The 14,042-nt window shown below is 43.7% G+C and overlaps 1 protein-coding gene across 1 annotated transcript; it reads right to left on the reverse strand.

Moving 5' to 3' along the window:
• Positions 1-7,951: 7,951 nt before the first annotated feature.
• On the reverse strand, positions 7,952-9,696 carry LOC147456131 (uncharacterized). The gene has a single exon (XM_086515409.1). The coding sequence runs from the start codon at positions 9,586-9,588 to the stop codon at positions 8,089-8,091; it is 1,500 nt and encodes a 499-aa protein (XP_086371535.1). The 5' UTR covers positions 9,589-9,696; the 3' UTR covers positions 7,952-8,088.
• Between the last annotated feature and the right edge of the window lie 4,346 nt (positions 9,697-14,042).

Below are 14,042 nucleotides of genomic sequence, written 5' to 3' on the forward strand. Positions count from 1 at the left end.
CCGAACAGAGCAATCCAGGTACTCAAAACGACGGGAACAGATCTGGTCTACAAGGCAGCGTAGACAGAATTGCGAAAAACGTCTTTCTTTGGCTGAAAATGAAACTTTTAGATCGCAATTCATAAAACCTCTATTTTTGGGTCTCCACTACTTGTTTAACTTATTTTAAGCCTACCCATGCATTTTAAACTAAAACACATAAATATAAAACACTGATATTAATTAAAATCTCAATTTTACTGTTCATACACAGACTATCTGTTATTCATTAATCTTTATCAAATATGTCTTTAGTGTATTATTTAGAAAAAGAATATAAGTTCTCTCTTAATATCTCAAACTCATTCATATAAGCTCTATTTAATAGACTATTCAATAATCTTTCAAATCGTGCTAAACGTAAGATATGCCCTACTACATTCTTTTCGACTTTAAGAAGTTCAAACATTAGTCCTATTACAATGTACTTGTTCTTCTTGGGAGTAACCTTCTTAAAAGGTCCCATAAAATCTAATCCCCATTTCATGAACACACCCAGTGTTTGTATTGGCGTTAAAGGAGTCATATCTGCAGTTGTTGGTCGACCCATTCTTTGGCATATATCACAAGTTTTACAAAAACTTCTAACATCAGCAATTAGTGTTTTCCACCACAGACCAGCTTGCAAAATCTTCTGGTAGGTTACTTCATTGGAAAAATGTCTACCAGATTCGCCATTATGTGCTTCTAACATAACTTGCATTCTTCCTTCCATAGGCACACAACGTCGAAATATACGATCAACACCTAATCGACAGAGTGACCCTCCAATGATAGTAAACTTCAAGCTTTTGATGACCAAAGATTTCTTCTGGTTCTGCTTCCAGTCCTCTAGAAAAGAACCTTGAGAAAGAAACTCATAAACATCATATCATTCAGGATCAACTCATTCTCCTGCCTCTAGCTGGAATAAGTCAGCGTCCATTGTTTCATCCCTCAAGGGTAATTCTGAATAACCTTCCGTACTTCTTGACAGAAAATCAGCTCCGTAGTGATTCTTGCCAGGCTTATCAAAAAATTCTGAATTCAAACTCCATTAGGAACATCATCCACCGTCTCAGCCTACCTTGAATAATGACTTTAGTAATCAGGAACAAAAGAGCATGATGGTCCACATAAAAATGGAACAACTTTCCCAACAGGTGCATGAACTTTGTAGCACTAAAAACCACTCCAAAGGCTTCTCGCTCAGTAGTTGCATATCCTTGTTCAGCGTAACTAAATCTGCGACTGACAAAATAAACAGGATAATCAGTCCTTCCATCTGGCTGAGCCAATATCGCCCCCATTGACAATCCCGAAGCGTCCACATGTACATGGAAAATAACATCCCAGTTTGGTTGCCTAAGGACTGGTTTACTGATAATGGCCTTTTTCAGATTCTGGAAGCTCTCCTCACATTCAGCAGTCCAATTGGACTTACTCGTCTTCTTTGTGAGTTCATATAATGGTAAAGCTTGAGAAGAAAACTTATGTACAAACCTTCTATAGAAGTTAACATAACCCAGGAAAGAGCTCAACTCTGAGGCATTTCTGGGTGCTTTAGCTTGCTGAACACACTGAATTTTATCGTTGGCCATTTCTATTCCATTTCGGGAAACTACATGTCCCAGTAACTATCCCTTCCAGATTAGGAAAACGGATTTAAATGGATTCAAACAAATTCGCTTCTCCTGGCAGCGTTTGAAAACCATTTCTAGGAATAGTAGGTGTTGTTCCTCATTTGAATATACAATAAAGTCATCCATAAAAATAGCGAGGAATCAATTAAGGAATTCATTAAACATTTCCATCATACACCACTAAAAGGTAGCTGGTGCATTGCACAGGCCGAAAGGCATCACCAAATACATGAAAGCTCCCCACTCGGTGATGAAAGTGGTCTTCGCTCTATCTTCAGGAGCAATCTGTAACTGGTTATAGCCACTGTAACCATCCATAAAGCTATATATTTCATATCCTGCGATCTCATCAAGCAACATGTCAGTAAAAGGCAATGAAAATGGATCTTTGATAACTTGGGCGTTGAGTTTCCTATAGTCAACAAAAACTCTCTATTTCCCGTTTTTCTAAGGAAATACGACTATGGGAAATAGCCCATCGCTACTAGCCACCTCTGTGATGAATCCAGCCTTGAGAAGATTATCAATATCCTCTTTGACCTTCTTAGCATAGTTGGGGTTCATTCGGTATCTTTGCAGTCATACTGGCCTAGCATTTGGCTTCAACGGTATCCGTTGCTGACATACTTCAGGATCCACCCCCTTCAGGTCTGTGTGTTCTCAAGCAAATACGTCTTTGTAGTTCTGGAACATCTTGCGTGCCTTTTCCTTCATTACCGGGTCGAGATGATTGTTGACCTTGATCATCCTAGGACTATCCTCCGAGCCTAGGTTCCATTCTTCCACTTCTTGGTCGTCTGGAAGCAACCAATTAGGCCCGCCTCCTTTACGTTTGGTCGATTCCTCAACATAATCCCAGGATGGCCCATTTAGTTCTGAATCAGCATTCTGATCCACTGTGTGTTCTTCAGAATGTACTGGCTCCTCTACCATACCAGTATCAGCCGATTCCACCAACCTCCCAGTTAACTGAACTGATCTTTCCCCTGTGTTGATTTTAATAAACTGATCTGGGAATTGCTTTTTTTTGCTTGTCAGCCTGCTCTTTATTCAATAAAACTGCATTCAAGTCAATCTCTGCTAAAGGAAATATGTTCAGGGCTACTAACATTCGTTCGATCTTCTTGGCCATGTACTTCTGGCATAACTCCTTCGGCCTCATCTCTTTTCTCCACCTCCTAGTATTGTTCGTCTGGATCTGAATTCTGCCGCTGGCCCCTTCTATGGTTAAGGTTTGATTTGCATAGTCATGAACAGCATGTGTTGTTCTCAACCAAGGGCGCCCTAGCAGCATCCCATATGCCCCTTGCACATCCAGAACTAAGAAGCTGGTTTTAGATTTTTCCCTGCCTACTATTATCTACATATTTTCAATCATACCCGTAGCTTGTACCACTCTGTGATCTGCCATTCGCACTTTAAATGGTGTTGGCTTTAGACTCGTGATGCCCTCCATCCAAGATAACTCTTGAAAGAGGTTCCCATTGCTTCATAACCTTGTAGTCCACCAGAATGAGCGGAACTTCATCATCTCGAACGGTCGTCAGGTCCATGGTTCGGGCCTCCACTTCAGCTTTTTTGCGTTGTCTGATGAACTTTGCCACTTCAGGTAAAGTTTTTCTGATATCTTCCAGCTCCACAGTTAACTTATGAATTCTATCACAAATTTTAACATGGATTTCTTCTCTCTCTTGGTCAGACTGGTTGTCAGAGCTCGAAGAGCTGGTTGTATGTTTACACTGCCATTCCTCTCTTGTAGTGCTTCCAATCCTTCCATCAACTCTCAGTTCACCATTGCTTGTACCGCAGCCAGCATGGTCTCAGGTATGCCCGGTATTGACTGATCTTTCTTAGTTGATTGGGCTGGTATCTTCTGAATGATTGGGGCTTCAGAACTTTCTAGCTGCTCTGGCAGATTTTTGGCTAAATCCTCCGTGATTTTAGCCGCTAGTTCTCTCTGCTCTTGCCATTCATCTTGTTAGGAAATAAGACGTAGCTAAATAGATAATTGAGTAGATTACTTAATGGAGAGATACAGATTTACATACATGAGATTATAGAGTAGAGAGAGAGAGAGAGAGAGAGAGTACACATGATATACGTGGTTCACCCAATGTGGGCTACGTCCACGGGAAAGCAGCCACTCAATGGCTTTAGTACTTCAAAACAAGAAGTAGTTTACAAAGGGATTATACCCTTAATGGAGCTCCCGCCTTGCTTCACTCTCACCACCTCACACTCACCTTGTTGCATCAACTTCACACACTATGAAATGTGTGTAGAAATGACCTCCTTTTATAGGCCAAAAGGGCTGCCCTCTCTTATGAGAGGCAGCCATGTGTAGCCGCCCTTGTGCGAATAAGTCTAAATCGGACCCTCCAATCCGCCCATGTGTGGCCGCCCTTGAGAAGACAAGTCCGCTTTTGAATTCGGCCACCGGCCACCGGCCATTGACTTCTGACCACCGGCCACTGGCCATTGACTACCGGCCACCGACCAACCGACCGGTTGTTTTTCGACCACTTTCCGGCCGTCGTCCGGCCATAATATTCCGGCGAAAAGGAATATTCCGGTGATCTAAAGTTGCCCCTGATTCTTGTCCGTTAAAATTTTGGTTTCCAGTGAGTGATTTTCCTTCACGCACGATGGCTTCTCCTCATAATGGGGGCCTTACAAATGTGCGCTTTTACCACAGAAAATTACAAGGGTAAATCAGGCTCCATACTTAACACATCTACCACCTTCTCTTTACCCTTGGCCCTCCAAATTTCTCTTTGTTGAGCCCACTTGCTACTGTTAGTAGTGACTGGTGTCTTTGAAGTATCTGGAATTTCTTCAATTACTACGCCCTTGCTTCTTGTGACTACCCGTACTGGGATTGGCTATGGTGCCTTAGCCTCAGTAGCAGTAGTTGCAGGTGCGTCTGGGCATTGGGCTGCGAAATGGCCGTACTTCCCACAAGTATAGCAATTCATACTCCAACTCTGGAAGTTGCCACGTCCTCTGCCTCGGCCCATACCCGTTTGGAATTGCAGTATTACTGGTACCTGGTCTCTCCTCTTGAGATACTTTGGCGGGTTCTACTTTCACTAGTTCAGTATAGGCTACCACTGACAGGTCTTTGCCCTTCTTAAAGTGATGAATCTTGATACCACAATTGTTCCATAAATGACCAAAAGCCTTACAGTAAGTGCACTGTGGGCACTCGTTGGAGATATGGTCCTTGGATTTGCATTTCAAACACCAAGTCTCCATCTTCCGAACTGGCTATCTGGTGTGGCTAATCTCGGCAATCTGACTAGCCATTTCTTCAATCTTCTTGGTCCAAGATCCCTTCTTTGACTTCTCCTTGGACCGTTCATTAGAGCTGCTTTCAGAGCTGCCGGGCACCTCACTAGAATCAGAACTCTCAATAGCATAGCTACTGCTACTAGGTCTTCTCTTTTTGTGGCTCTTTTCCTTCTTGGCCTGCTGTTCCAGCTTCAGTGCTCGTTGTACCAGATCATTGAATTTCTTGGTTGGAACTGGTACCTCCTGCTCCCTAAGCTTTTTGCTTTTAAAACCATTCAGAAACCATGCCCTCAACCTCTTCTCGGATGGCGTTTCCTGTAACTGCCTGGTTAGCTCCTTGATTTTTTCCACATAACTTCGGGCTGATAGATTCCGCAGCTTGATCTTATCCAGTTCACGGAGGATATCTTCATCACCTCTGTTGTCAGAATACTCCAGTCTGAAGGCTTTAAGAAATTTGTTGTATGATCTGAGCTGACAGGCGGGGTAATGGTAATACCATTTCCTCGCTTCCTCCTTCAAGGTTTGCGGAAAGTATTCCCCCCAATCATCTTCATCAATATTTTTCAGTTCAGTATACTGCTCAAAAGCCTGTATGTGAACATCTGGATCATCCTTATTACCTCCCTTGAATATTGGAAAAGAAATTTTCAGAGAAGCTATATAATCATTTTGATTACCACCGATTCTCCCGCTTCTCTTCTTGGATTCAGAACGGCACTTGGAAGTCTTCTTGCAATTGTTAGTGTCTGCATCCCAATCAATGTCTGTTTCTGTCTCTGTATCAATGTTCTCTTTGGCCTATCGGCTAGAAGTGCAGTGACTGCCTTTACTTTCCTTGGTACCCTCAACCCCTGGTCGGGACCGAGAACTCTTGGCTTTCCGTGCTTCCCTTTCTGCCCGTCTGCGTCGAGAATGACTAGACTGTTGTGAGTCCTGCATCTCATCAGCCTGACTATGCTCCTCCTTAGCCTCAGTGTCAGTCACCTTCTCTTGCTTAGGGTCAGACTCTCTTCCCGACTCCTCAAAAATAGGATCAACACGGATGGTGGATTTCCGGCCACGACTCGATTTGGATGCCATTGCTGAAAACTTCCAACTGGGAGAAGAGTCTTTCAGTCAACGAGCTTTAGCTCGAGCCACCGTGATTGCCAAAATGGAATTGGAGCTGATCTCTTGAGATAGCTAATTCCAGTGTTAGAAGATTTCAGCTACTGATGATGTATTAGTTTAGACAGTCGTTTGAACAGAGAATCAGAAACTGAACTAGAATTTATCTACTGGAATGAGAACCAGACTACGTATTGAGAATAATATTCAGATTCAGATTCAGAGTATTGAATACAGAGTAAGTGTAACTAGAATATCTGCCATGATTGGAACTACAGATGAAAGATTACAACGAGTATGATGTGATTTACAGATAGAGTACAACCGACAGCAACTGCTAATGATTGACAACTCAAGTACAAATGCCGCCAAAATGCTAATCCGACTATGCTCAAGATTGTGCTAACCCAAATGCCAACCCGATTACAATGTAATGGGCCCTATTTATATACCTTGGGTTTACCATTGTAATTACCGTAGTAATTACTAACTAATTCACTGCCCGTCTCAGAAGAGAACGTTCCCGCTTAGTGAAACTGTCTTAGCCGTCTACATGCTTGAACGCACGTGATATATAGATTTTACATGTAGTGACACCCACCCCCCACCCCCAAGTCTCAAAGACAACCTTTCCTAATATGTGTATCAATGAGTCATGCACAATAGTTATCATGCCTTCTTTTGAAGTAATGTTAGCGAGTAGGCCACGCTCATGACAATACTCAGTGCCCTTCAAAGCATTCTTTGAGTGTATACCTCATTGTCTTCAAAATGACGACCATGACGTAACGTGCGACCGATATCCATCATGAGACGGTGCAAAAAATCTAATGCCTGTTGTACCCTCTTTACATTCACAAAAGGCTCCTTGACAAAGCTATGAATTTGGAGCTCATCAAGGACTCCTCTTGGCTACGATACGTAGTCTTGTAAGAGGACACAAAATGTGGCTCTCAAATGTTTTCACTCACACTTTAAATCAGGGCTCAATTTTGATTGACCTTCTGGAAATGAGAAGCACATAATCAAGATAATCACTTTAAGGCCTTAAAGCAAGTTGAAGTCTTTCCTGAAATGCAGCTCAAGTTTGGTGTCTAGATTACATTATGACCACAAAAGCCCTTGCAGGACCATAGAGCTGAAGAGCACAGTGAACGCAAACCAGCCACATGATCCTACGAACATTGGATAGTGCTCAATTGAAAAGCATGACGTCGTCCAATGTGGTCTACCACAATGCCCATTGAGAAAAGGTATTGGGTTTCATAGTAAATCTTTGAGAGACATCCACATTTTACATTCATGTGGCATGACCCAATTGTCGTTTTTGCCAAGATCACAGCAAAGCCCATAGAATTAGATGACTTACGAATCGTTTTTCATTCATTAGAGTGGTTCAAACAGTTACAAAATTCAAATGAGCCCATAAAATTGCTTTCGCATGTGCAAACAAAAATCTTAAAATACTAAGCAGACCTTAATAGAGGCTGCACCAATACACAGTTTTGTGATGTTTACATCTTGCACAACTTTCACATATTGTGTTTCAAATCTAGTTGAAAGGCCTACTTCCTCGTCATACTCATATCATAGTGCACTTACCTCTAGAAGAGGATTCAAAAGATACCAGACAAGGACGAGAAATGTGCAAAGGGGAAAAAAAGAAGAAAACGGAAGAATGTACCTCTTCAACTCCTACTAGCCAAGAAGCAAACAATATAGGTAGATGGATAGTATGGAGCCAAGGAGAAAACAACAGAGAACGATACATCACGCATTGTAGGAAAAAGATACTCTCCATCATGGAAGTGATGCTACCTAACCACACACACACGGGGAGAGAGAGAGAGAGAGAGGGGGGAGGGGGGAGGAGGGGCAAAGAGTGAAGTGAGAACATCTCTAGCAGTTTCAAAAGTTCAAGCAGACGTGGAAGAATCTGGCCCGTGCGTCGAGTGTACGTGGCAAGGGCTTGAATGTGGCGCAAGGCAGCACAAAAGGACATCAGGCTTACAAAGTAAATATGAAGTCAAGAGGGGGAATCAGGGTAATCAGGAACATTATTCGCATCCGAGCCCAGTACATCACAGTCGGCATCCGCAGAGAGGCCGTTGATGTTGTTGCCGCAGCCGCCATTGAGGCTGGAGCTACTGCAGCTGCGATGAGTCCATACAGGCAGCTGGTATGCCCGCTTGCTCTCCTTCTGCGCCTCATTATTAGATTGCGTAGGTCCCCAGCTTGGCGCCCCAGCTGCAGCTGCCAACTGCTGTATCTGCTGCAGCTTCATCAGAAAATCCTCACGAATGCTTTCACTCGCTGCTTCTTCGGCTTCCGCGGCCGCCCTCCTCGCATCTCCACTTTTGCTCAGTGCATTCGCGCTGCGTCGGAGTCCCTGCGCCGCTGCTAACCCGAAATCCTGCAATGGTTGAGCCCCATCGACAGAGAGGACTCCTTCTGTCGATGCTCTCGCCTGCATTGATCTGCGTCGCGCCATCGCTCGCTCCATTAGCAGCTGCTGCATATTACTCATGTAGGGCGATGGTACTGCTGCTGCTGCGCCAAGTGGGCTTCCTAATACTGGGCTTGATGCACTGCTAATTATAGGCTCGCTCATTAAGGGTCCATCGCCATTGCCGACCGGCTTCCGTAGCGCTGCCGCAGCTGCGCTCTTGCGACGTTCGTTCGCCCTCTCCATAAGAAGCTGCTGCATTTGTGAGATCTGTGGACGATTAATGGTGGCAGCGACAGGGCTAGCAGATCTCTGCACATTCGTTGCTTCTGTATGGGCGCATAGAGAGTCTGCATGGGCCATGGTATGAGTCTGCGCCGAGAAGCTGCTGGAAGAGTCGGAGTCGGACGTGGTAAGCAGAGGGCCATTGGGGATGACGAGGCGCGGTGGGGAACGGAAGGCGCGGCGAGCGCACACTCGATGCGCGTACTCGGCTGGTGGTGCCTTGTCCCGCTGTGGCGAATATGCGGTGCGGGCCGGCGGGCGAGACGCGGATTTTTGATCATGGGCGCTTTGAAATCTACGGCGGCCGGACGGAGGCTTGTTCTCCATGAGAATGGCGAGGTCGATCTGAGCGAAGCACATTTGGATCTCGTCAATGGTCGGCTGGGCAGAGAGGCCGGTCGGCTCACCGAAAACTTGGTGCCGCTGGCGCTGTGGCCGGCTGGAAGAGCCTCCAGCGCCGGCTGTGTTCTCATCCTCAACAGAGTCGTCATCGTCATCTTCTTCTCCATTGACCAGCCGATGCACCTGCTCCCGCACCTCGTCCGGCAAGTCGGCGACCTTGATGTAGAGCGCATCATCTTCTCTGTTTGTGATCACATGCGGGACAGGCGAGGCACCCCGCCTGGCGCCGCCGCTGCTGCCTCCATAGTCAGAGCCGCCATGGCCGCGTCTGTTTTGCCGATCTGCCGCTGTATTGCAGTTATGATCATCCTTCAACACAAACTCTGCACGCATGAAAGGGGACTCGTTCGTTGCACTTTGCAAATCACCCTTCAGAAACTGCTGGTCGGCCATCTCTGCCGCTCTCTCTCTCTCTCTCTCTCTCTCAATGTTGCGGCAAGGACACTTCCATTTGGCTTCATCTCATGAGGTCGCGTCTTGTTGCTACCTGCCGTTTCGTTTACAAAATTCAAATGTCTCATTAAGGTGCATCCTGTGCACTGGAGTATTTGAAGGCAAAAGAAGAATAAAAGCGTTCACTGCAGACTCAATAACAGACCCTTCACGCTCTTCGGTGGAGGAATTTCTCCACAATGTGCGGCCTCACATTGTCTAGTAAATCATTCTTCAAGTCATCCTCTGTCTAGTTTAACCTAAGGTGCACAATTTATATATGGTCGTCATCGCTTCCTACAGAAACCATCAAAAAGATCAAACAAGCCTAAGAGACACACAACCTCCATTCAAGTAGTCTACTCACCAATCGACAAATATATGACTAATGACAAGTCCGTGACATGCAATAATTCTGTCTCAAGGATCGTTGCGAAGTCAAATCACTTCCTTCGCAAAAATTTCACTTCTCTTTCTTGAACAACACAAAGATAGCATTAAAATTGTGCATAAAATATTTAAACATAAGAACGATAATACTACTTACGTTTTCCTGGATACGAGCCAACCTGTGCGAGCCTAACGCTTCCTCAAAATGCTCCATCTACACAAAAATATCGAAATGATTATTGAAAACTAACCCACATTTGTTCGCACTCCAAACAAATTTTCACTTTTCAATAAAGAGTTAAACCATCGAACCTCCACCAATCATCACCCAAGGCAGGATCAACAATAGCTAATGCATATTTTGTCAATCTTTTGGAAGGCGTGTCGGTTTCAAAGAATGCTTTTTTGTATTGAGATTGAAGGCAACATTCTATCTTTCTTTGCTATAATGTTCTTTAGCGCCAGGGTATATTTTTCCTATGAACTTCTTGCGTATGTTAATTCAATTATGCGATAGTGTCTAACTACCCATATCAACAATTGCATGAATGATGATGCTACTTACTGGATGAAGCAATTGTGACATCATAGTGAAAAGTACTTTGTACCACGCTTTCTTTTCTACCCTTTTGGAAATGCCTGTCTGCATCCAATTGTAGACCACACAAGGCATTTTCTTCATGATTGCCTCCTTCGAATCAAGGCCCGTTGCTCGCACCATCCAGAGCATGTCGGTGTAAGAAGTAGCCACGTACCATGTCTCGTTCAATCTACACATGATTGAAAATAGAGGTAGGTAAGACAGCTTGACACTAAAATCATCGACACAGTGAATATATTCAATGCACTGTATTTGTTAATACAAATGAAAATGCTCAACATATCAACCTCATTTGTGGGACCTACAGTTACTAGTTCCGCACGAACCCTGGGATGCAGATCGGCATCTTTTTTGTATGCAACACCTAGAACAAAAGGGAGCGTCACATCTAGCATTAAAGAGCAAGCAAGCAAAGCAACAACATCTACAACAGTGCTTAGTCTCTTTAAGAACTCTTATCCAGGAAGCTAGCCTATGGTTTCCATCCCAAGTGTAGAACAATTTTTACTAAGATAGTCCCAACAAGTGTTTTTGATCTCGACCTCAAACTCCTCGTTAATAAGCATCCCTTGGGCTCATTATATCCCTGCAATAGGAATGTATCAGCCAATGGTTACAGACGCTTTGGGTCCAACCTTACTTGACGTGCCCTCTCTAGCTTTACCAGATGGCAAAGAGGAACCCAAGGCAATGGACTCTCATGCTCTACCTACATTGTTCAAATTATGTTAAATCTCAAAGTTTATAATTTTTTTTTTGCTCCATAAACTAAAGTGCTTTGACATTACCTTCAAATTTCCAAGATGCTTTGACAACATATCTTGGAAAAGTATAACATCTTCATTTATTGGAAACACACCCCCAGTGTTAGCCCCAGCCGTCATGTATGCCTCCATTTCCTTGTCATCAATCTCCTTGTCGGAGTAGTCAACATTAGCAACAAATCTAGATGATGTTTCTTCTTGGACGCACTTTTGCTTTTCCTTTGGTTGATATTTTAGATTTTTCCATAGTCGCAATAGGAGGAGATGGCACAACATTGACTTGCCCGACGACACACTAATCAATTGGAGACAGTTCTTGTATTTCTTTCCTAGCTGTCTTAGTGACTCGCTACAAAGCAAAATTGCCACATCGATCATCCACCTAGCAAGCATATTTAGAGACAACATGTAATAGTTTACAATCCAAAAAGAAACCTCTTTCTTGGAGAACCCAAAATTATCGAATCTCCTTTTGCCCATGCTACAAGACTTTTTTATGCGCACTTCAACGTAATCATTTCGTCGTTTGTGGAAGGAACATGAGGTAGAGGAGCATCCTTGCCATCATATACTTCCAAGATTGGGATGGGAAAGCAACCATATGGAAATCTACTTCCATGTAGCTTTACCAAATTTGAAGTCTTCTCTTCTTCTCTATCTGACCTACACCAGTCGCTTCTCCATTGTAAATGAATTCAACAAAAGCACCCACATCAGATATCTTGGACATCTTTTGTCTGAACTCAAAAGTATAGCACAAATGCTCTGCTCGTTCTGCAAAGAAAATAAAAAAACATTTTTTCCTTTATTTCTCTCCCCCTCAGCCTTACACCATCTCTGACATTCCCTTGCTCTATCCCTTTTCATCTCTAGCAAAATTCTTATTTTTATCTCTTTGTTCTCTTAATCAATTATCCTTATTCACTTATTCAATTCTCTCTCTCTCTCTCTCTCTCTCTCTCTCTCTCTCTCTCTCTCTCTCTCTCTCTCTCTCTCTCTCTCTCTCTCTCTCTCTCTCTCTCTCTCTCTCTCTCTCTCTCTCTCTCTGCTTTTTAAAATACCAAGCTCTTCGATATATCTTCTCTTCCTTGTCTACCTACCATCGGATCCATGTTTCTCTCTCTCCCTCTCTCCATCCTTCTTTACAGCCTCTACACTACAATCATCATCACCCTCTACATCTACATCCTACTCCCCTTCAAAAATCCATCTCTCTTTCTCTCTCTCCCTCCCTCTCTATACTCCATATAGATCTCTCTCTCTCTCTCTCTCTCTCTCTCTCTCTCTCTCTCTCTCTCTCTCTCTCTCTCTCTCTCTCTCTCTCTCTCTCTCTCTCTCTCTCTCTCTCTCTGCTTTCCATCCTATCTCTCTCTATTTATCTTGTCTATGCTCTCTAACACCCCAAGCGCTAGCACCTACGCACAGCTTTTGAGATGTTCATTCCAAGCGCTAGTGCCCAGGATATGTCGTAGCATGAGAGTGAGAGAGAGATTCACCAGAAAGAGAAAGCGTATTCAAAATTTTGAATTAATCGAATAAATGCCTATGAAAAGCACTCATTATTACCAACCCTTACTTTATATAGATGCGGATATTGAGGGCCTCCTATCTCGTCTTGTTCTGATTTGCCTTCAAAGCCTAGCGCTAGGAGTGGCCTTGATAGAGATTCTCCAAGCACCAGTGCTCATTCGATGGAGTTATTCAATGATATCTTTCTCTCTTTTTATCTCTCGCCGGGCTCTAACTCCCCAAGCGCTAGCTCTTGCACAGTCATTGAGGCATTTGTTCCAAGCGATAGCGCTCAAGATATGGCATAGAGAGAGAGAGAGAGAGAGAGAGAGAGAGAGAGAGAGAGAGAGAGAGAGAGAGAGAGAAATTCATCAAAAGGAGAGATTGTACCTAATTATTCAAATAAACCGCCATGAATAAAGCATAAATTATTACCAACACTTATGTCTTTATATAGGTGTGGGTATTAATGGCTTCCTCTCTGTCTCTCTCTTCTTCCTTCAAAGCCTAGCACTAGTAGCCGCATGTAGTGGCCTCTATTGAGTTTCTCCATGCGACTCCGCCCATTTGTCAAGTCAATAATCCAATCCTATCTTTCTTTCCTTTTATCTCTCTCCGGGCTCTAACTCGCCAAGCGCTAGCGCTTGCACACTCATTGAGTGGTTTGATCCAAGTGCTAGCACCCACGCTATGCAGAAGTGCAAGAGTGAGAGAGAGAGACTTAATTGATAATTCAATTCAATCACCATCAGTAAACACCTGATAATTCAATTCAATCGCTCGTATGTTGATGCCTTGATGGAGTTTCTCTAAGCGCCAGCGCTCATTTTTCTTCTCCTTTTTTTTTCTAGCGCCTTCACAGCTTCCATAAGCGGGCGCCCTTGTTCAAAAACTTTCCAAGCACTAGTACCCACTTCCTACAAATCACTATTCCACCTCAAGATTAACACTATAAAATCTCATCATTTTAATTATTTTCTGTTAACCCTCACGGCTCACGGACACCCATCACCTACGATGGATGCGTATTATGTATTTGGTAGAGTCAGGTACCGGGCTTGTCGGACCAATAGGGAAAGGTAGAGTGATCGCCGATGAGAGGCGCACTTTAACTTGGACATTCAAGGGATTAGTTGGCTAAGCATGGGCGC

The sequence above is a fragment of the Adiantum capillus-veneris genome, chromosome 6, assembly GCF_014529385.1.
Source record: "Adiantum capillus-veneris isolate H3 chromosome 6, ASM1452938v2, whole genome shotgun sequence".
In the NCBI taxonomy this organism is placed as follows: Eukaryota; Viridiplantae; Streptophyta; class Polypodiopsida; order Polypodiales; family Pteridaceae; genus Adiantum; species Adiantum capillus-veneris.

Excerpts from the sequence above, each read along its gene's own strand:
- LOC147456131 (XM_086515409.1), bottom strand. The coding sequence starts at position 9,588 with ATGGCCGACCAGCAGTTTCTGAAGGGTGATTTGCAAAGTGCAACGAAC.